The 22,664-nt window shown below is 34.3% G+C and overlaps 9 protein-coding genes across 9 annotated transcripts; 6 read left to right on the top strand and 3 right to left on the bottom strand.

The window, feature by feature from the left end:
• Positions 1 to 832: 832 nt before the first annotated feature.
• Positions 833 to 5,947, bottom strand: RRP5 (Rrp5p; the record flags this gene model as incomplete). The annotated part of the gene is made up of 1 exon (XM_071050845.1): positions 833 to 5,947. The coding sequence occupies one exon, from the start codon at positions 5,945 to 5,947 to the stop codon at positions 833 to 835; it is 5,115 nt and encodes a 1,704-aa protein (XP_070908057.1).
• A 2,016-nt stretch (positions 5,948 to 7,963) lies between these two features.
• RNJ42_00674 (40S ribosomal protein eS10) lies at positions 7,964 to 8,281 on the top strand (the record flags this gene model as incomplete). Its single annotated transcript, XM_071050844.1, has 1 exon — positions 7,964 to 8,281. The coding sequence occupies one exon, from the start codon at positions 7,964 to 7,966 to the stop codon at positions 8,279 to 8,281; it is 318 nt and encodes a 105-aa protein (XP_070908056.1).
• A 1,029-nt stretch (positions 8,282 to 9,310) lies between these two features.
• On the top strand, positions 9,311 to 12,409 carry PEP5 (tethering complex subunit PEP5; the record flags this gene model as incomplete). The annotated part of the gene is made up of 1 exon (XM_071050843.1): positions 9,311 to 12,409. One exon carries the CDS (start codon positions 9,311 to 9,313, stop codon positions 12,407 to 12,409), a length of 3,099 nt encoding a protein of 1,032 aa, XP_070908055.1.
• A 340-nt stretch (positions 12,410 to 12,749) lies between these two features.
• On the top strand, positions 12,750 to 14,372 carry FUS2 (Fus2p; the record flags this gene model as incomplete). The annotated part of the gene is made up of 1 exon (XM_071050842.1): positions 12,750 to 14,372. One exon carries the CDS (start codon positions 12,750 to 12,752, stop codon positions 14,370 to 14,372), a length of 1,623 nt encoding a protein of 540 aa, XP_070908054.1.
• Positions 14,373 to 15,317: 945 nt separating this feature from the next.
• On the top strand, positions 15,318 to 16,040 carry TRI1 (Tri1p; the record flags this gene model as incomplete). The annotated part of the gene is made up of 1 exon (XM_071050841.1): positions 15,318 to 16,040. One exon carries the CDS (start codon positions 15,318 to 15,320, stop codon positions 16,038 to 16,040), a length of 723 nt encoding a protein of 240 aa, XP_070908053.1.
• Positions 16,041 to 16,388: 348 nt separating this feature from the next.
• Positions 16,389 to 17,597, bottom strand: RNA1 (GTPase-activating protein RNA1; the record flags this gene model as incomplete). The annotated part of the gene is made up of 1 exon (XM_071050840.1): positions 16,389 to 17,597. The coding sequence occupies one exon, from the start codon at positions 17,595 to 17,597 to the stop codon at positions 16,389 to 16,391; it is 1,209 nt and encodes a 402-aa protein (XP_070908052.1).
• A 417-nt stretch (positions 17,598 to 18,014) lies between these two features.
• MBF1 (multiprotein-bridging factor 1) lies at positions 18,015 to 18,470 on the bottom strand (the record flags this gene model as incomplete). The annotated part of the gene is made up of 1 exon (XM_071050839.1): positions 18,015 to 18,470. The coding sequence occupies one exon, from the start codon at positions 18,468 to 18,470 to the stop codon at positions 18,015 to 18,017; it is 456 nt and encodes a 151-aa protein (XP_070908051.1).
• A 545-nt stretch (positions 18,471 to 19,015) lies between these two features.
• TAF9 (chromatin modification protein) lies at positions 19,016 to 19,561 on the top strand (the record flags this gene model as incomplete). Its single annotated transcript, XM_071050838.1, has 1 exon — positions 19,016 to 19,561. One exon carries the CDS (start codon positions 19,016 to 19,018, stop codon positions 19,559 to 19,561), a length of 546 nt encoding a protein of 181 aa, XP_070908050.1.
• Positions 19,562 to 20,021: 460 nt separating this feature from the next.
• Positions 20,022 to 22,217, top strand: BCH1 (exomer complex subunit; the record flags this gene model as incomplete). The annotated part of the gene is made up of 1 exon (XM_071050837.1): positions 20,022 to 22,217. The coding sequence occupies one exon, from the start codon at positions 20,022 to 20,024 to the stop codon at positions 22,215 to 22,217; it is 2,196 nt and encodes a 731-aa protein (XP_070908049.1).
• Positions 22,218 to 22,664: the final 447 nt, after the last annotated feature.

Below are 22,664 nucleotides of genomic sequence, written 5' to 3'. Positions count from 1 at the left end.
TTACTTCCCTTACCACCCCCTCATTTGAAATAAAAACTTCCTTTTCTGTTTTTGTTTTGATTTTTTTTTTTTCTGGTCAAAGTTTTTGTTAAAATTTTCGAATTTTTTTCATTTAAAGAAAGAAAATAAATTTGGCCCCGAAGTTAAAATTCGTCCGTTCGATTATCGTTTAATTAAACAAAACCACAGAAACGCACGTACAAAACCTCTTTCTCTCTCTCTCTCTCTAAAATCCATCTGTCACAACAATATTTCATTATCTGCGAGTCTTTCTGTGCTAAACTTTTGTGTCTATTTTTTTCTTGCGAGACACATAAGCAACTTATAAGATAGACTTAGAAAACGGTGTAGTTTTTTACCCTTTTAATTGCTGCTATAAAAGTACTGCAGCTTTCAAGAAGAGAATCAAGGATTTGCCGTACGGATCTTCTTTATATGCTGCAATAGATGATACCCACTTTAAAAAAAAAATAAGGGAAAAGGGAAAAAGACTGATTAAAGATAAAAAAAGAAAGAAAAAAGATAAATGCGGAAAAAAAAAGAAAGAAATAAAGATTAGATATTATAGAATATTCATTCTTTCTTTAAATATCGGTTTTTATATAGTGAATGTCTTTGAAAAGGAGTACCAATGAGGATTCTAATGTACATTTGATATATAAGAAAAATTTTTTAAATATGATATAAAAAAAAAAATTGTTAAATTGTAAGGGAAGGAAAGTAGGAATAATAATAATGACAAAATAAGAGGGAAGATTAAAAAAAAAAAAATAAAAAAAATTACATTTTATGGGGGGAGATGTAACATTTTATTTTTTACTTTTCCACTTAATTATTCTTTATTGAATTTTGTTGCGTATTCTGCAGCTTTAGCCTTGACGTAATCAGCCTTCTTTTCATCGTTTTGTGATTCTTCGAATTGTAACCATTTGTTGAAGAAGAATTTGGCTTGTTTCTTGGTAATTTTCTTTGTGATGACACGCTCGAACAGATCTTCTACACGTTGTTTGTTTTCCTTTAACTTGATCTCTTGATCTAGGTAGACGTTCCAGATATCTATACGTTTTGGAGCGTCTGCCAGTAGACCTTCGAACAATGATCTACCACGTTCAGGTTCACCATCACTGAATTCCAATTGAGCAAATCTCCTTACCAATTCGATGTGACTACGCTTTGGCAAGGCTTTCAGGGCATTGGATAAAACTTGTGCAACTTCTTCGGGCTCGTTTTGAGATAGAAGGAATGAAGCCCAAGCAACCCAGATAGAAACCTTCTCAGAACCGAACTTCTTTGCAGTGTTCTTGAATAGTTCACGGGCCTTTTGTGTCTTCTCGCTCATCTGGTAAATACCTAGTAACTTGTTATGAATGGTAAATGAGTCCATGTATTGGCAAGCTCTGGAGAATACTTCCTCTAGAGTTTCCTCACTACCAAAAGTGTTTTCCAAGTTTAACATAGCAATCCAAATGTTCAGCTTTTCAGCTTCCTCTCTGTAGTTAATTGTCTTTAGAGCACGTTCGGCGAGTTCACGAGCCTTTTCTATTTCACTTAGTTGAAGTTGGAATGCCATGTAGTTCATCCAGATGACAGATGAATTCTGGTTACCTATGATTAATCTCTCAAAGTCTGCGACGGACTCTGGAGCGCGAGTGTTTATGTCAATGGTCTTATCATCCACAATAGCATTGTGCTTTCTCTTCTTATGTCTGGATCTCTTAACTTCAGTGAAGTCTTCATCCTCTTCCTCAGATTCGCTTGTTTCGTTAGCCTGGTCTAAGATGGATGCAGTCCAATCAAAACCAGTACTTAGACTCAAACCATCTGTGGTAATTGGGACGTTATTCTCAACTTCGTTGTCATTTTCATTGCCAGAATTGTCATTATCGGAGTCATATTGTATATCTTCCATAACTTCATCCTCTTCTTCTGGTTCGTTTTCTTCAATGTTATCTTCGGAAGCCCTGAAATGAGAAGCCTTCAATGATAGTGAAATTTGTTTCTTTTGTGGATTGGTCTTTAGAACGTAAGCTTTCACCCTATCACCGACACCAAATAATGACTCAAGATCTTCTGGGGTATTCTCAGCAATTTCAGAAATATGAGCTAGACCGCTAACATTTACAGTGTTATCTAATTTAACGAAAACACCAAAATCAGTGACATTTCTAACAGTACCTTCAAAGATATCACCTGATGATATATCATCATAGGTTTTCAGAATCTTTAGATCACCGTTAATCTCAGACTCTCTCAATGTAACCAAAATATGACTGTCATCGGCACAGGAAACAATCTTACCGACAACAGCTTGCATTGGCCTATAAAACTTCTTCCAATCCTTTAGATAAGAGTCGGATAGTTTACTAACTGGGACAAAAGCTTGTAGGTTCTTACTTAGGAAAATGAAAACACCCTTATCGTTTACGGACTTTATTAAACCATTGACAATTTGCCCAGGTTGTAGTTGACTGTGGGAAGAAAGACTTTGAACTGGGGAATCGGTAGAGGATAGTTCTAATTGCACCTTCTTCTCATCTTCATCGACGGAAATGACAGTGGCTTTGATAAATTCCTTTTCTTTGCCTTCGAATACCTTCTCTAAAGGTTGCTTAAAATCATCGAGAGCATTTAGAGCAGTAGCGATACCAATAATTCTATTTTCAAGTTCAATCAATAGGTACTTTGCAGTTACTTTTATGATACGACCAAGAACATTAGCACCAACCTTAACATCTTGAATACTATTGATTCTTGAGTCTCTTTGTGACACATGGACAATATTCTTTGATGCCAAGATAGAAGTGACTTTTACTGGAAGAGCAGAGCCTAGTGGGAAATCTTCTTCGATATCCTTGACATCCTTTAAAGTATCATCAGACAAATCGAACACAGAAATCTTAGCTTTAATAGTTGGAGTAACCGTTAACCAGAAAGAAGAGCTCTTGTAATTGTTGACGTATCCAACAATTTGATCACCGACATTCATATCTTCAATACTAACTTCAGTAGTAGACTCAGATTTTAGTTGAGATGGTCTCATAGTTAATTCAAAAACTGTACCCTTAGTTATTTGGTGAGTGATAGCTAGAGATTTATGACTCTTCAAGTCATGTTGACCTATAATTTTGACCTTTACAATATCGTTGCTCTTGAATGAAGAAAGAGGATGTTTCTTGTCCGCAATATCATCGTAAGAGTCGAAAACTTCAGAAACATCAACTCTTCCGTGAATATTATTGGCAAGAATCATATTTAGTTGATTTTTCTTGACACCTCTGATCTTTGCTTCGATAACTGTACCAATTTGAAAGTCTGATATACTTTTTATAGATTGATCAATTGGTTCGAGAGAAGAAGTCGATTCTTTCTTCTCAGATGTGACTGTAGACTTTGGTTCCTTAAGTGTTAACAAGAATCTTTCATTCTCTTCGTCAGTCTTGAGCAAATATGCCGTTACAGACTGATTTAGAGTAAAAGCCTTCGATATATCAACTTGTCTACTCTCAACTGCATAACTTGGTAATACCAAACCAACGAATTTACCATTGAATGCAACAAATACACCAGTGCTGGAAATTGATTTAACATAACCATGTATAGCTGTTGTTTTGTCCAGCTTTTCAATATCAGTGAAAGATTGAGGTAATTTTCCGGCTTTCGCATCCTTAATCAAAGATTTTTTCAAAGATAGATTGAAGACCTGGGTTCTTGGGTCTTTGTCGATGACCAGACCTGATAATTTACTACCGATACGAATATTCTTGATTTCTGCTCTGCATTGTTCAATTTTACCATCTAGTAGATGGCCAACATAAACCACACCACGTAGACCACTTTCTGGAATTTCGACAATTACAGACTCTTTGGTCTTTTCAACAACAAGAGCGTCAATAATGGTTCTTCCAAGTTCCATATTTTCGATAAGATCCTTTTGAGCTTGAGCTTGTTCATTGGAAACCTTACAGGTCACAATAATTCTTCTTCTATCCTTCTTTACTTCCAGAATTTTCACCACCAAGGTTTGACCTAGTCTAGCATGGTCTTCAGGTTTCTTAACGAAAACCTCTGACATTTCAGATTTAGGTAAGAAACCATTTACACCACCAAAGAAGGTAACAACACACCCGCTTTGATTAAAATTTTGAACAGTTGCAACTGTTTTGCTATTCTTTTCCTTTATTAGTTCAGCGTCATCAAAACTCTTGATCATGGTAACTTCTTCATCTTCCATATTAACTAGAGATTTTTTTAATGTGGCAATGATATGACCATGTTTGTCTACATTTAGAACTCTACATTTCGTTTTGGATGCAACTTTAAATTTTCTTTCAGGATAAACTAGACGAATATCAGAGATATGTAGTGGTGGAACAAATGCAGTAAAGCCAGTACCAGTCAATTTTAATTGGATACCTGCATTACTGACGGTTTGAATTTCACAGTTAGTGAATAGTTCACCAACAGGGATATCATTTGAGCGAATGTATTTCAATTTCAATTGCTCTGGGTTGGTCGTCAGGTCAAACATATTATCAACAATATCAAAACCAATAACTCTTGCATCTAAAGTTTCTGACTTTAAGATATCACCCAAATTCGAAGAATGAACTCTACCGATATATTTATCACTAATAGACAAATAGAGATAAGAGTTATCACGGGCCTTAACGTTACAAGATTCAATGATGAAACCAATTGGGAAAGCTTCTAGACCTTCAATAGCCTTAATTTCAGGTGTCAGTGATTGAATATGTGGTTGAGTAGATAGAATCAAGACTCTGTCACTGGCCTTATTTAGAATGGAAACAAGAATTCTACAAGGAATCGTGCTTCCCAAAGAAATTTTGTGTTTTATTTCAGCTTCGTCAAATATTTGCAGATGTGGTTTACCAATGAAAGCATCGATTGAACCGAATACTTTTCCTGAAATACCAGAGTCAGTGATTTGCTCACACAAAAAGTCAACAACTTGACCTGGAAGAACAGAATCGATAGATGAGATTGAAGACATCTTGTTCCTCTTTTCAGAGAATTCTTGGTTTACTGTGACAGATCTATCGGTTCTCTTAGCAACAGATCCGAGGAAAACAGAACCAACCTTAAGAGAGTCGAAATTCTTGCTATCTTTCTTAGAGATAAAACCAGTTAGCTCTGGAACACCCAGGTCAAGAATGGCACCGTGGTCTTCGATACTACTGACAGAACATTGAACAACTGTGTTCTTGTTAATATCCTCCACTTCAAAGTTATTAACAACAGATGGCTCTATAGTCAATTCAATTCTCTTCTTATTGTTTTTCTTATTTTTGGTTTCAAGAGCAGAGTTCTTGGTTACAGCACATCTCAGCCATTGACCTCTCTTAAAAAATTTGTTTAAATTTGGCAGCTCCTTTGCTATATCTTCTTCTTCGTCATCAGAGGATTCGTATTCTTCTTCTTCCTTTTCCTCTTTGTCAGATTCCATGTCATCATCGATGTCTTCTAGCATCTTTGTTATTTGTTCAGAAATGTGCGTTAGGTTAACAAAACCAGAAAGACCATCGGTAAAGGTAACCTTTAGGTCATTCCTTGTAACTTCTTCGATTTGCCCCAACAATAAAGTACCTTCCCTAACATTTCTGAAATTAATATGTTCGATAAGTTGCTTCTTCTCCTCATCTTCAGCACTTGCCTCTTCAGAGACAGCACCAGACACCCTCTTCTTCTTCTTTTTTGGTTTGTTTGCATCTTCTTCTTCTGTCAATGTCCTTTTTTCGTTACCGAAAAGAACATCACCAGCAGCCTCATTAGCAACTTTCTTTAACTCCAAAGGAGTCAATGCGGAACTACCACCTCTTGGAAATGAAACTTCCTCAGTATTCCTCATTAAGGAAGACTTCTCAGGTTGTCTTGTACCATCCTCTCTTGACAATGGGAAGTCACCTTTTGTCTTTTGATCTGAACTCATCACTATATATTCTTGATTGCGTTCTAAGTTTAACCTTTTATCTTTATTCTTACTGAACTTTTTCTAATTAGTTTTTTCTTTATAATGTTTCAATGATAAACTTATTGTAATCTTTATTTTAACTTTTGCTTCTATTGAATCCCCCAATTCAAACAAAAAACAAAATATTTAGATGAATTTCACTTCTTCCTTTTTCTAAGACAAAACCAAATATTTTCTCTATAATAGTATTCTGATAACAAAAGAGAGAAACTCAAATAAGTCAAGATATACAAAAATGATGATAGATTGATTGTTTATGACCTTATATCTATCGATAATAATAGTAGTTAATTCTATATGAATTATTAGCTCATCGCATTTTTTTTTTCAATTATTATGGTTTAAAATTTTCTGCGATGAGCATTGAAAAAAAAAAAATTTTTTTTCAGTGAAGAAAAAAGAAAAGGTACCAATATTCAAATTCCTTCAGAATATCCCAGTAGTCAATCTCCAACTCCCATATATAATTAACTGCTCAGAACAATATGCAGGATCTATTTTTGATATTGGGAAAGAGCAACTCATCTATCTGGTCACATGATCATCTTATAATATGTTAAGTAGTTTCCGGTTAATTAATCTGAATAAGATGCTGAATATTTCTAGATTTCGAAAGGAGTTGTGTGATTTGCGTATTTAAAAATGCTATAATCAAAATAGGTATCTTTTCACCTATTTGAAATTGTCATCCTTGATTGGACGTTAATTGAATACTAAAACATTAAAATATTAAAAAAATCAAAAGAAAAGAAATGTAGGCAAAGAGGTTAGAATCGTAATCTCCTTATGTAGAACAGTAATAAATGGCCTTTAAATAGTACTCTACTTAAAAGATTATAAAGGATATCAGTAGTAATACTTTGTATTCTATCCTCATTTGAAACTAATTTCAATATAATCTGGTATACAACTCAATTTTTTAAGTACCAGTTAAATAAGGATATAAGAGTGTTAAAAAATATAGCAAATCATTAATCAATTAGTGATATTTTATTTAAACAATATTATAGCCGCCCTTCATATTTTTTTTATACGAAGGTATCCATTTTCTCCTTTTCTTTTAGTAAGGGTAACCGTTAAAAATATGAATATATGTCTTTTTGTTATGAAGTCACATGATACAACTATCTCTCAATTTTTATAAAGTTACCCTCTGATGTTCCAGCGAATGAAATTATTTTGTGACTGCTCCCCCCCAACAATACTAGTCTTACACATCTTCGTATGTTGTTGTCTTTTTTAATGCTACTTGTCACTCTGACTAACACCCTTACCTCACAACTACAGTGGTATTGTTAATGTGCGGGTAAATACGCACTATAAATCGCAATAATCAGTTCAAGTCAGGGTAATGGATATTCCTAATATAGTAATAATCCTATAAAAATTAAAAAAATATATATATCATAAAAAAAAAATAACTTTTTCGAAAAAAAAAAAGCGACGCACAAAAAATTGATATTCCAACATATTGCCAAAAAAACCACAATTCTCGAATAATCGATGAGAGAGGAGGGTTTAGCACTGAATATGGGTAGGATACCCATACATTCTACTAGTCTCGCTGAGAAAGTACCGTAGAAGAGGTCTATCCCACTTCAGTTACTGTCAAATGTCTCTACTAATGTCTTCTTGTCTTCCTACGTCTGTTTCTTAGCTTGTAGTCCATTTTTTTAGTTTTTTGGGATATTCGCAATAATCCTAAAAATTTTTTTATTTTTTTTGTTAAATTTTTTTTTTTTCAATTTTTGCTGGAAAAAAACTTTCTTCATTCTAACTTGTCTCTCGTTATTATCCATTCGTTACTTTCTTATCCATTGCTTATTATTGAAAAAGATTTTTTTTCACTTGTTGATACTCAATTAATAGAATTGTTTTCAAATACTTACAATTAATAAAAAAAAGAGTTCTTTTTTTCATTTCACTGTTATTGAGAGAAACCGAATCAAAGTACCAATAGATAACTAGCCCAAGATGTTGATGCCAAAGGAAGAAAGAACCAAGATCCACAGACACTTGTTCCAAGAAGGTGTTGTTGTCGCTAAGAAGGACTTCAACCAACCAAAGCACGATGAAATTGACACCAAGAACTTGTACGTTATCAAGGCTTTGCAATCCTTGACCTCCAAGGGTTACGTCAAGACTCAATTCTCTTGGCAATACTACTACTACACCTTGACTGAAGAAGGTGTTGAGTACTTGAGAGAATACTTGAACTTGCCAGAACACATTGTTCCAGGTACCTACATTCAAAACAACCAACAAGCTCAAAGACCACAAAGAAGATACTAAGTTAGATCAGGTTGATAGGAAAAGTTATATATAAAAAAAACTTTTTTACTATTTTTTTACCTATTCTAATATCTTTTTTACTACCATTTCCAATTTTAACACACAAACAAATAAAATAACATAACAAGGAAAACCTAATTTTTTTTTTTTAGTTATTTCAGTTCACCATCAATATCATAACAAAAAAAAACAAATGAAAAATATGTCTGGTTTCTAAGAAAAATGGTTTTTTTATTTCACTCCTATTTCAAATTTTATTTCGAATTCTTTTATATTACTTTGATATACTATCAATTAGTACTATATTAGAGTTTTTTGTTGCATATGGTATTGCTCTTTTTTTATCTTCAAGTTCATTTATGTTAAGGGAAAGGATAAAAAATGAAAGTAGTTGTCTTTCATTTTTTTGATGAAAAAAAAAACCTGAATATTAATTCAATTTGCATTTTTACCTTGGTACTTGAAACTTAATGAATTACAATGCAGTGATTGTAATTGATGAGATATCTAAAAAACGGAATACCATTTCAATAGAAATAAATCCAATGGGAGAGAGAGAAAAAAGTGGATATATCATTTTGTATATTGTATTTAATCAATAAAAAAAACTAATATAGAAACAGTTCTATCAAAAAAACAAAACTATAATCATTCCGTCTCATTATAATTATATTAATCTGTACCTTAAAGTCATGTACATATGGGGTTATGGCCATTATTAATACTATGATATATAAATATAGTACTCAGCAACTACTATTTTATATATTGATTTTAATTATAACAGTCCGGGTAATGTTCTAACCTGAAATATGTAAGGTACTTTAAAAGTTAGATGCCGATTTTGAAGGAGCTAATAGTTAGCATTTGATGGTGGAGTTGGACTTTTATCTCATAAGACAAGGGTAAACTGGTATCGTATAAATCAATTAGTTTGATTTGTTTTATATTAATTTAGTTTAGAGGGCTAAATCGTTGATTCTGTTACTATTATTGATAATTTTCAACATAGGGAACATAAAATAAATAATGTCATTAGAATCATGGAGGCAGTTTCAGTTTTATGATAATGTACCAATCAGGGATCCTCTTACAGGAGGAGATACTTTGTTGTTTTCTGATCCCACATTATCAGCAGCTGCGGTGATTAATGATGATTTGATGTTTATTGCCGTGAATGCAATATACATAAGGTATATATCAATCAAGAATGCGAAGATTGTACACGAATTTAAGGCATTTGGAGATGGATTTCAAATATCATATATGCGAGTAGTTGCTAGTAAATTTCTTGTAGCTATTGGGGAGAAAGTGGGCAGTCCTTCTCAAATAAAGATATATGATATAGCGAAGTTGCCAGATAATGAATTCAGTTTCCATTCAATGGTAGAAGTTAAAAATTCAGAGAACACATTCCCGATTTCTACTGTATGTATTTCTACTGATTTGAATTACATTGTTGTTGGATTTATCAATGGTAAGATTATTTTAGTAAAAGGTGATTTATCTAGGGATCGTGGCGCTCAACAACGAGTACTATATGAAGATCCCACAAGGGAGCCACTTACTACCTTGTTTTTAAATGCTGATAATACCTATTGTTTTGCATCTACCACTTCAAAAATATTATTATTCAATATTACTAAGAGGAATAGAGGGAACCCTGATCTGATTTTAAACAATTCAGCTGGTCTGGCTTTAAATTGCGGTTACTATAGTGGAACTAGTGACGAATTTATTTGTTGTTTAGATAATGTCATTGAATTCTACCATGATAATGGTGAGAAGCATAATTTGCCGCTCAATATCAAGAATGTGAAGAAAGTTATTGCATTAAGTAGGACAGAGCTACTTATTGTATATGAAGAAGAGCATGAAAAATCTACCTCCCTAAATTTTGATTCTGGCTCAACTAATATAGTTAATAAGATTGCCATTTTGGATCTTGAAAATAGTGTTATGTCATATTCTTATTATACCACTAGTAACATAATTGATATTTTTTACATTACAGATAAGGAAACTAATTTAATATATCTTCTTACATCTGATGGTTTACTTATAAGACTGACTAATAAATCCTTAAGTGAGAAAATTGAGATCGTGATAGATAAAGAGCTGTTTCCTTTTGCATTACAACTAGCTCATGATAATCATTTGGACGACAAAAGCATCCAGGAAATTCATAAAAGGTATGGTGATTACCTATTCAATAAGAACATGAAATCAGAGGCCACTAAAGAATATATAAATTGTATTGATATATTAGATATTAGTGAGACGATATCTAAAATAGGATCGGAAGATATATCAAATACGGAAGGATTAAGAGATCTGGCTGATTTTTTGCAGGCTTTAGTTAAACGTGGTGATTGTAATGAGGATTGTGTTACATTATTGTTGACGGTTTTTATTAAACTACAGGATACCGAGGAAATGTTGTCTTTTATTAATAACTTTCGAAGAAATGGTCAATATGTTGAAGATGATAGCTTTACTGATTTAACAGATGATGAGTATTTTTACGAGGATAAGAAGTTATTCGATCTGGAGTTGATTTTAACTTTGTTAATTGACTCGAAGTATTATCGTTTAGCATACTTACTAGCCAATAAATTCTCAAGGACTGCAGAGCCTGTTGTTGAAATATTACTAGTTACACTAAATGACACTGAAATGACTTTACGTTATATTAAAAGTCTATCAATAGATGATATTCTGCGAATCTTAATCAAGTTTGCGAAAAAACTTCTGACGGTAGCTCCTAATGAGACAAATTTGTTATTAATCGATGTTTTTACTGGTAAATACAAACCGATAAAATACGATGCCGATTTAGATTCGATAACCAGTGAAAGAGAAAGTAGTCCAGATGAGAAGCAGCCTGTTTTCTACAGTTATAAAACATTTTTTAACTACATGAATCCATTATCAGATAGAGCCAGCATTTTATCTGGAAATACAAGTAATGAGGTAACGGAAAATAATGATCAGCCCACATACCACCCTCCAAAACCCTCTTTAGTCTTCAATGCTTTTCTTTCAAAACCATTTCAATTTGTGGTGTTCTTAGAAGCATGTTTGGATAGCTATAACAAATTCGAAGGATTTGATAACGACAAGCAGGAAATACTAACAACCTTGTATGATCTATACTTATCTTTAGCAAATGAAGATGTCCAGGAAAGGAAAGCAGAGTGGAAAAGGAAAGCCAACCAGATTTATGAAGAAAGTAATACTTTGCTTGCAAGACGTTCTAAAGAGTCTAAAGACTTAAGGAGTGACGTAGATAATTCTCTAATGATGTTAATATCACATATGAATAATGTCAAAATTACTGAACGTGTGAACAATGGAAAGGGGAGTAGCTCTGAGAAGTACGATACATCAATTATAGATCAATTCAGAGAATTAATAATAACTGGTGATGCGCTGGATTGTTTCAGTTTTTATGAGGCAAATGCTGAAAAGGAAAAAGAACTATATCCTATCGCTTTGAAATACTTTGTATCACGTAAAGAGGTCCTAAACTCAATTGGCGGTGAGGAGATTTTGAAGACCAAGGTGTTGAAAAATATTATAGAAAATAGGACAATGAATTTGCTAGATATACTGAAACTAATGAGTTCTAGTGACTTTATAAGTTATGGAGTAATCAAAGATTTTCTTTTAGACCACATAGAAGAAGAGGAACGTGACATCAAACATGCCAATAAATTAATCGAATCTTACCAAAGCGAGTTAGAGACTAAACAGAACAGATTAGAAGAACTCCTAGACCCTAATCATGAAGAAAATATACAAATTAAGGACGCTAAATGTCACTCCTGCCAAACATCCTTAGAACTATCTATTGTGTACTTTAAATGTGGCCATATTTATCATCAAAGATGTCTGAATGGTGAACAGGATCCTAAGGTTTCCGATACAATACTATTCAAATGTCCAAAATGCATTATTGATATTGAGACGAGTAACAGAAAGCTTGAGTCACAGAAAGAACTCTCAATGAAGAGAGAGGTATTAGATGTGGCTTTTGAAAGTATAGGACCGAACGCCGACAGATTTAAAGTGATCTCCGAGTTTATAGGAAAAGGGGGTCTCGATACAGCATACACGATACCATAGATAACTGAGTGATATTTCCACATAGTCATATACCACTATTTATTTTGATATAAATAGTGCTGCTCTCATTCAAAACCTACCTTTTCCTGTCATGTGATAAGTCTAGGATAGCTCACGTGATTCATGAAACAATTATAAAACCAGTGATGATAAGTTCTGACACCATGTTAAAGATATAAATACTATTGGATGTGTAACCAATGATTTTTAGGAAATACCGTCATCTAAAAACAAAATTATCTTAAGATGTCTCAGGCAATATTTAATACAAGCCTCTTAGTTAGCCTACCTAATAGTACTTATCTATTTTTACATAATATTAAGAAATAAAAACTGGGCAATGTCCTTAAAAACTCAGAACTATGACAATATACTAGAAGTTTTTAGTAATACATCATATAACACAATGACACCAATCAGGGATTATGAAAATGACTATTTCCATGCCAATGACGGAATGCTACCTAAATCCATAACGAAACCTATAGGGAACCTTGAAGTTGCTATCAGTGACAATGCTAACTCCAATGGAAGTTGTGTACCAATATTTCAGGATGATTTTCAGTCCTTAATTTCTCAATTTCTTATTGATGAAATAAATTATATGGAACGCATAAAAGCGGCTATAGAGGTATACCTTCATTCAATGCGTGAAAGCAAAATACTCAAGAGAATCATACCGAAAAACTCTAAGACAGAAGTTCTGATCTTTGGAAATCTAGAAACAATATACTCTATCAGTGAGATACATGTTAAAAATACAGAAAGAGTTCAAGCACTACTTAGAGAATCTAAGTCACCTGAGTCAATTCATAATGCTATCCTTCTAAATTTTAGGACATTGCATGATCGGGCTAAAGGCCCTTATTCCAGTTATCTATGTTCATTTGATAGACAGCTCGACAATATTGCATTACTGGAAAGCTCAAATAATAAACATATATCTCAATGGCTAAATAATTGTCATTTAGAATGTGGAGAATCCCTTCGTTCAATTCTCGAACAACCATTGTCTAAGTTAAGGAAATGGAGTGACGATCTGGTTAAACTAATAACTATTGCCAAGGGAAATATGGTATTGAAATATCAAGAATTGCATGAGCAATTCCACAAAATTGGGAGTGTTGGTATGGAGCCTGCCATTCATGTCCTAGAAATCGCAAAATCTTACGGAAAGTCCAAAGAAACACCAGTAATGAGAAATAGCATAAGCTCTAGTTGTTACTCAGCAGAAGACACAGACCAATCAGCTATACCAAGGTTAAACAATTTACCTCTTGGCCAATTGGTTAAAATATTACGAACTATAGATAAAAAACTAAAAATATTAAAAAAAATATCCCCAATAGTCAGCTTCGTTGATCTGGTCAATAAGGTTATAATGATATTACATGAGTTGACTAGCTTGTATACAATTGAGCCTCTAGAAAAGCAAAAGAATGAAATTATAGCTCAGAAACTTGAAAACAAGCTTCAGCAATTAAAGGAACAAAAGAGAGAATTAGAACAATTACAAGTCAAATGGGCAATTAGCATTGAGTTAAAATTGCAACAGGTTGGTGATGTCATCAGTATTACAAACAAAAAACTAGATAGCCTTCGAGTTTTGAAACCAGATTATTTAATTTATCGGAAAGAAAAAGAAATGAAAATTCATGACTCTAAAAGAGAAATTCTAGGTCTACACTACGAAAGATTGTATCAGAAACTCTATCAAGAGGTACCGTTACTCATTTACTATATTATTAATTTCACTGACCGGGTATTGTACAAATACATCGAAATATCTATGGCTTCATTTGCTATTATGGTAAAATCTGACTTTCCTAGAGATGGTGATCACTCCATCCCCGATGATTACCATAAAGGTAGATTACACTATAAAATGCTCATCAGGGATGACTGGCAATATGATTTTCCACCTTCGCAGAGCAAAGTTGTTCGTGAATTGTTTGAAATATAATACAATGTGGCATTTTTTTTTCATAGGAGCAGGGCAATATTTAATGTATTGCCTTTATTAAGTGACTTCTCTTCTGTTTTCTTTTTTCTATTATGTATTCTTGGAACTAAGTACGAGTGTGGGTCACGAAGGCACACATACTAATGCCAGTAGGGCTGGTTCTTCGGAGCAGAAGTTCTTACAACTGAAAATGGCAACAGAATTACGCGCTCCACTCTAAGACATGTCAACATTTTTCCTGATTTTGTTGTTATTTGGTGTGTTTTTAGTTTTTGCCCTGCAGGTCCTGTGTTTCTGGGTAGTTGTCTTTTTTTCAAGTTGTCCATCCGATTCTTGTTGAAATTGGTTTGTGCAATTCCCCTTTGAACCCGGATGAGCCCTGCTTGGTTTTGTGCCAGCAAATGTTTGAATTTGTCAGCTTCAGTTTTTTCATGTTAAAAAAGAAACCAGCTGCATAGAGGATCTGCTTCAGAGATTACAACATTTTGCACCGAACTTCTTAAGAATAAGAAAAGTACTAATTGCATGTTGTCGGTTCTCTGACTCTAGTGGTTTCTATGTTCACGGGTACTTCTTGAAGAATTAAAAAATTAAAAAAAAATATTGAAAAATTAAAAAAAAAAAAATATTAAAAAAAAAAATTAAATTAAATTAAATTAAATTAAAGCAGCATTTTTTTTTTTATACCAAAAGTCTGGGATACTGTGACTATTTTCCCTTAAAGATTCCTAAGTCGCCAAAATTCCGAACTATTAAAGATATAAAAATACTGTATTATTATAATAGTATAAAGTAATAGAACGTAATTTAATTTTTTATCTTATAAAAGAAGGGATACGAAAACTTAAATTTAAAAATAGCCAGTAGAAAAACAATTATCACCTGTGCCAAACCCAATTATTGAACTATTCTATAATTATTATTTTTAAGATTGAAAGAAGCGAAATGAGTAACGTGCCATTAGATTCGTATGTGCCAATCCTTGATGCAATAATAAGTGTGTCTGATCCTGACAAGGTTAGTCCTAAAAAGATTCGGAGAGCTTTAGAGCAGTTGTTCTCTGTGTCTCTAGAACCCCAGAAACGTGAAATCAATGAGCTCATAGTAAGTCGATTTCAGATGTTACAAAATGACCCCCATATCCTTGTGAGTCGTGAGGAGTTTAGCAACCTCAAAAAAATACAGAATAATTATGATGCCTTGCTAAGTTCAGATTCGCATATCAAGAAGCAGAAAGAAAAGGCTAAAGCCAAGACAAAAGTTGATGTTAAGAAAAAAAAGAAAGCTAAGACTACCAAGGCTGTCACAAAACCTAGAACTGAGAACCCTGGCTCTAAGTCTATTAATTCCTTGAAACTACGGTTATCTGATGAGTTAAGCGACTTCTTAGGACAAACTGAGCTGCCAAGAACACAAGTGGTGAAACTAGTTTGGGATTACATCAAAAAACACGATCTACAAAGTCCGAGCGATCGTAGAGAAATAATTTGTGATGACAGAATGAGGCCGATATTTGGTGACAAGGTGACCATGTTCAGCCTAAATAAAGTACTCTCACAGCACTTACACAAAATTGATCCTGTAGAGGTTTCACCTATAGGCCTCTCTCTAGAAGCTGATATCATGAATGATTTCAAGCAGGAGAACGGGATGTTGCCATTGTTCTAACCATAAGATAAGCAAAAGGAAACCCGTAATAAAAGTACTATCTCTCTAATGAACTATAATACTTAATAATTAGCTACTTTACTTGTTGTCCTGTTGTTCTATATTTCTTTTTTTATCCTATATTTATGATCACTATTTGATCATAGTTGTGTTATTTTAATATATATGTGCATAATTAAATGTATATATTATTGCTATTTTATAGTATTTTATTTATCGGTAAAAATTTTGTAATAATAAGAGGGTGTTTTAATAATAAAGGCTTGGTTTTATCAATAATTAAATTTTATCAAAACTTCTTGCTAAATGAAAATACATTATCTTTTTTTTCTATTTTTATTTACCTGATTAAATACTAGTTTTAGCTAGATCATTAGCAAGATCATCAATTTGTAGTTCAAGTAGTTCCTTTTCCAAAGTTTCAGTTTCAATTTCCTCCATTTTTTCTTCCTCTTCCTCCTCTTCTTCTTCTTCATCACTGTCTGGTTCTTCCAAGTCGTCTAGTTCAAGATCATCAAAGTGGTCTAACAAAGCATTGACTGGATCAGAATCTTCTTCAAATCTGTTACCATTAATTTCCAAGTGTTTCAAATTTGGGAACTTTTCGTCCTCAATGGCAGGTAGGAAAACGTTCTCTAACGTCTTTTGCTCCATTTCATTGTATTCAAATTTCAAAGTCATCAACTTCTCAAACTTTTCCTTTTCAAATACTTGCATTACTGCATCAGAACCAGGTCCTTTCAACAAACAATCGTTTAGGTTTAGTTCAGTTAATGTGGACTTCCATATTGGCAGGTTCTTAGCCAGGACAAGTGATGCACTGGTTGTGAAGGTGTTATCTTGTAAGTCTATAATTTCAAGCTTGGTGTTGTATCTCAAACCATAGTGTATCAATGTTGAAACACCTTTTGGTCTGATACCGTTCTGGTACAGCTTGACAACCTTCAAACCATCTCCGTGACTCTTCAAACCTAGTGCCAAATATAGGGCTGAACCGTTCTCCAATCTGTTTCTACCACAAATGAAAGTCTCTAAAGGAGTCTCCTTACATTTGGTCTTGTTACCAGCAAGGTAGAACAAGGCTTTACCAATTCTTTCACCGGCAAAAGGACCCATACCATTGTTACTCAAGATAAGATGCTTCAAATGAACTGCGTTGGAGATGTAGTGTTCCAAATAGTCAATAGTTCTCAATCCAAACGCATTGTCAGACAAGTTTAGAATAACCAGCTTCTCACATTTAAGTAAAGCAGGCAACAGATCCTTTAAACTGTCAACAACCTCATCGACAAGTCTCGAGGTGTACAGATCAGCAAAGTTGATCTCTTGTACATTGTTTCTAACAGAGTCTGTGGACTCAATGAACTCAGCAAGGGCCTTAGAAGCTTCTGTACCAATGGTATTACCAGAAAGGTCTATCTTGGTACATTGAGAGAGCTTAGCAAGAGCATCTAAGTGTGGTTGAATATCTTCCTTTGTAGTCAATTTCAAGGCCTTCCCAGCAATGGAAAAGACCTCGTCTTCTTTGTATACTGGTGTGAAATGAAGTGTTGCCATGATATAGTATTTTTAGTTACGAGAACTAGTCTATACGTGATGATAATAAACCGTTGATAAGTGGTGAAGGTTTGTTATTTAGTCTTTTTTTTTTTTTTTCAATTTTTTTTTTCAATGTGAGCGATGAGCTTATATAAAGCTGTTTTTAATGATATAATCAAATGTATATAAATACATAATCAAATGTATTAAATATATAAACAAGTAGAACTAATACTTTTAAAATGAGCTTAAACCATTAGTAACAAAATAGAAATGCATTTCAATCATTAATATTAAAAAAATAGAGAGAGAGAGTAGAGATAGAAACTTATGTAACGTTTATAACAGTTTTTTTTTTATTGGTATATAACCTGGTCTACCTAATTCTTCTTCTTTGTTTTTGTTTTTTTTTTATATTGAAGTTTTAAAGTGGAACTATTTCTTCTTTGGACCACCCAATGGTTCACCGATATTCTTACCTCTTAGCTTAACACCTAGAGCTCTTTCCATCTTGGCGAGCACTTGTTGGTTAGGTATAGCTCTACCGGACTCGTAGTCATTCACCACCGTTGGCTTCTCGTTGATCTTGGTGGCCAGGTCCTTCTGGGACAATTTCTTCTCTGTTCTCACTCTGGAGATCGTCTTACCGACAGAAGCATCCAACTTCTTAGGCTTGATGATATCAGTCTCACGGTCAATCTTGGTCAATCTTTGACCCTCAGAGTCACCCTTGACATTAGTAGAACCGTACTTCTTATCAACAGAAAGAACTAGACCTTGTCTTCTAGCGGCATTGACCTGCCCTTGTGTTCTAGCAACATTGGCTCTTGGACCAGAACCACCAGCTCTAGCCTTTTGACCAATAACAGTATGAGATTCCCAATCAGACATTATTGTATTATTATTGTATATTTGTTTGTTGTTGTATTTTTAGTTAGTTAGAGAATGCAGATCCAACAATAACAATGTTAAGTTAATACATAAAGCATAAGATACTTATCACTTCAACGATTTTTTTATAATACGTTATGTGGCCCCCTCCTCGCCTTTATTTTCTTCCGCTCGTCCGTTCTATTTTTTTTTTGTTGCCACCAAATTGATCGTAGTATACGGTAATATCACCTGATGTGTTATACTATACGTACAGTCACATGGTATATTATATTATACGTAAATGCATGTGACTATATATAACATATCACGTGTTTATCATGTGATTTTGTGTGGAGTGATTTGTGATGTGTTATGTTTTGTACGGGTATTTCTGTGTGTGGGAGGTTATTTGTTAAAAGTTTCGCAACTCTTTTGCTTTTTTTTTTGTTTAATCTTAATGCATTATATATATTGATATTGATATTATAGTCTATAATGGGTTGTAAGTGGTAGTGATAAGTGGAGATAAGAGGGGATAATACACAATATATAATACGATAAAAATGAGTGAGGTTGATGTTGACTCGCAGGCTGATCTGCCGAGGGATGTGCGGTTGTTACATCTTCTGTTGGCTTCGCAGTCTATACAACAGTATGAGGATAAGGTTCCGTTGCAGCTGATGGATTTTGCACATAGGTACACGCGTGGTGTGTTAATGGACGCGATGGTGTATAATGACTATGCGGTGGAGAACAACGGTGGTGCAGTAGGTGCCGGTGTGGCTGGTAATACGGCCAGCAGTGGTGCTGGTTCTGGTTCTGGGGGGAAGAACGCCAAGGTTGGTGCTACGAACACGCTTGGTAGTGGGATGTCGAGTAATGGTGGGAAGAACCTGGCTGTGGAGGATATACGGTTGGCTATTGCAGCTAGGACACAGTATATGTTTAAGCCCACTGCACCAAAGGAATTGCTATTACAGCTGGCCACAGAGAGGAATAAGAAACCACTGCCACAGATTATGGGTTCCTGGGGTGTGAGACTCCCGCCCGAGAAGTACTGTCTCTCTGCAAAGAGCTGGGAACTAGACAACGACAAATCAACGGAATGAAATGAAATGATATCAACTAAAACAATAAGTAGATGTACGGTAGCAATGTAAGATAAAAGCACCAATGTAAAATCAATGTGTTCAAATGTAGTTTCAATGTTCTGTATGTATTTAAATATATCTGATATTTATGGAAAACGTGACATCGTCGTATATGTGTATTTCCGCTATCTCTCCTGGTCGAAGGGGAAGATGAACAGGATTAAACTGATGAAAAAAAAAATTATAAATGTATACTATGTTTATTGAATATATTTAAACACCTTTGATATATTATATTACAATATTAGTGGCTTAGAATTACCTTTTTACTTTATTAACTTATATATAAAACCTAATATAAAATAGGTATTAAAGAAGGAAGAAAGACCCATAATTGATTGTGTGTTTTGTTTGTTTTTTAAAGGGTTTTGTTAAAAAGATAGGGTTTTTATAATACTGAAAAGATATTAACTTTCTGATGATTACACAATCTTCCATTCCTGAAGTGAGGGAAGAGGTTATAGGCTTTGCCCTGAATGAGAGGAAGGCGATATTGCCTCAATGCCAAGATTTGGGTCCACCAGACCTTATCACGATGGTCAAATATGTTCCGTCTTCTGCCAACAACACTAACCCTCAATCCACCTCGAATAGCAATGGTAACAGTAGTGCTACAACTGCAGCTGATCCTGCTGCTGTCCTTGCGGAGATTCACTCACATGATAAGTTGAAAGGAGCCATAGGGACGTTTTTCTACACTTTGGGTATTGACACTTCTGATCCGACATCAATATCTATCTCTTTGAAACAGATATCGGATGCAATTGCAGAGAAGCCACAGAAATGGTTTGGTAAGTTCAAGAATTTCCATGTGGCCAGAATTTCCTTGTCTACATATAACATATTCAGGAGGTGTGATGTCAACGTCATTGTCCATATTCCAGGTGCTGTGCAGACGTATGTTTTGGACTCTAATGGTGAACATATGGCCGTGAACGGTAACCAGACAACTCCTACAGTGGCGTCTACCACGAGTGCAAACCCAATTGATCAGGCTAGTGACATGGATATGATCTGGGCTGAAACCTTTATTAGTGGTGTGATCCGTTCTATAATGTTTATGAAAGATAATGCAGAAGATGGTGAAGCTCAGCCTTTAGTGGAAACCTTAATTTTGAATCCATTGACCTCGGGTAAGCTGGATGACGTGGCCAGCACGTTTATTAAGTTGTTCCCATTGGTTTACGAGAGGGGTGTGTTCACTGAGGCTCCCTGTCATGTCCTAGTGCCAACCAGAACAAATAACTATCTAATTGAGACTCTTGTGGAAGTTGTTAGGCTCACTAAGTCCGTTGATCAGTGTAGGGAAATGCTGGAAGAATTGATAAAGAGCTTCCCTGATGCTGTCATTGTTTTAGCTCAAGTTCTCCTAGCCTGTGATTATGAAATTGATGCCATTGATATCATTAATAGAGAACTACTACCTCATGGTGAAGAGGATGAAGCTCTAAACCCTATTTTCAGATCTGAGTTGTTATGTTTACAGGCAAAGTTTTTGATGAATGTGAAAAATGAGTACAAACTAGCTCTTGATGTCGCACAATCCGCGGTGAAATTTTCACCTAGTGAATTCATACCCTGGTTCTTATTGACAAAGATATATATTAAACTCAACGATATTGAGAATGCGTTATTAGCATTAAATTCTTGTCCAATGGCGCAAACTCAGGAAAGATACGTTTTGAAGAGAGCTGTCCCAATTGGTTCGGAAGAAAACTTACATCTACCACTACCCGAAAATATTGGTATCGATGAGGTTCTACAGTTAAATCCTAGTGATGTCAACAAAGAACAACTGAATTCGGATCCTTCTCTGACTAAGTCAGCAGCTTTAAACCTTAAATCTACTTACTTATTGGCTTATAAATTATTGACTGAAATTGTCCAGATAACAGGATGGGAAAACTTACTAAAATGCAGATCAAAGATTTTTGTAATGGAAGATGAATATCAAATATCAACCGATGAAGTTTCTATTGCGAACCAAAGTCAATCAGTTGACGAGGCACCATCAGGAGAACATACGATGCGCACCAAAAGGCTCTGTGACAGATGGTTAGATAATCTTTTCATGCTCCTTTATGAAGACTTAAAGATCTATACTTTATGGCAAACGGAACAACTGTATTTCGAAGCCCAGAATAGCAAATACAAAAAGCTAACATATGAATGGGAGGCTTTTGGTCTATGTGCAAGAAGACTGGGTCATCTACCCGAGGCAGCAAAGGCATTCCAAAAGGGTTTGACTCAAAGATTCGCTCCAATGAGTGCGAGAATGTTGCTAGATTATTACGTAAAGGAACATCTGCGCATAAGAATTCAATCGTTGTCGCCCAACTCTGATTTAACGTCTTCACAAATAATAGCACATATCAACGATTTGGATTCACGTATAATTGACTTGTGTGTGAAGCTATGTTGCTGGAATCATCGTTGGTATATAGAGTTTTCCATCCAACTCCTCGATGCTCTAAGTGTTGCTGTCCAGGACATGGGTATTATGAAAGTAATAAATGAAATCGCCTCTCGTTATTCCGATCCAGTTGTTAATGTAATGAAAGAAAACTTTCTCGATTTCTTAGAGAACTACACAAATGGTTTTTTTGATGCATAGTTCACTCGTCTGTCCCCATCATTTACATATTATTTCACCGGAATGGCATATACTGAAGTTTAGTAGTTGTTTTTTTTTGTTTTTTTTTTTGATGACGATTTAATTTATCTTACTGCAAAGTACTAATTTGTAAAATACATATACACACTACTTTTTATCTCTTACCAATTACTATATCGTATTTTTCTGTACATAACAATATAATAATAACTCCCTGTTCTATTATTTGCAGACAGTAACCTGGAAAAAACAATAATAAGCAATAGACAATACAGAATACACACTATAAAGTGTTTTATGAGGATAAATACTGATTCACAATATGATATAAAGTGCCTATTGATGAAACCGTATATAACCCTGAAGCGTGGGTATTAAGACATAGCTTACATAGAAAGCAATTGGCTATATTAGTACTTGCATTTTGTAAAACAGCGTTATTCACCA

The sequence above is a fragment of the Nakaseomyces bracarensis genome, assembly GCF_045282275.1.
Source record: "Nakaseomyces bracarensis strain CBM3 chromosome Unknown Scaff4_1, whole genome shotgun sequence".
Lineage (NCBI taxonomy): Eukaryota > Fungi > Ascomycota > Saccharomycetes > Saccharomycetales > Saccharomycetaceae > Nakaseomyces > Nakaseomyces bracarensis.
This window is presented reverse-complemented; position numbering and strand designations above follow the sequence as displayed.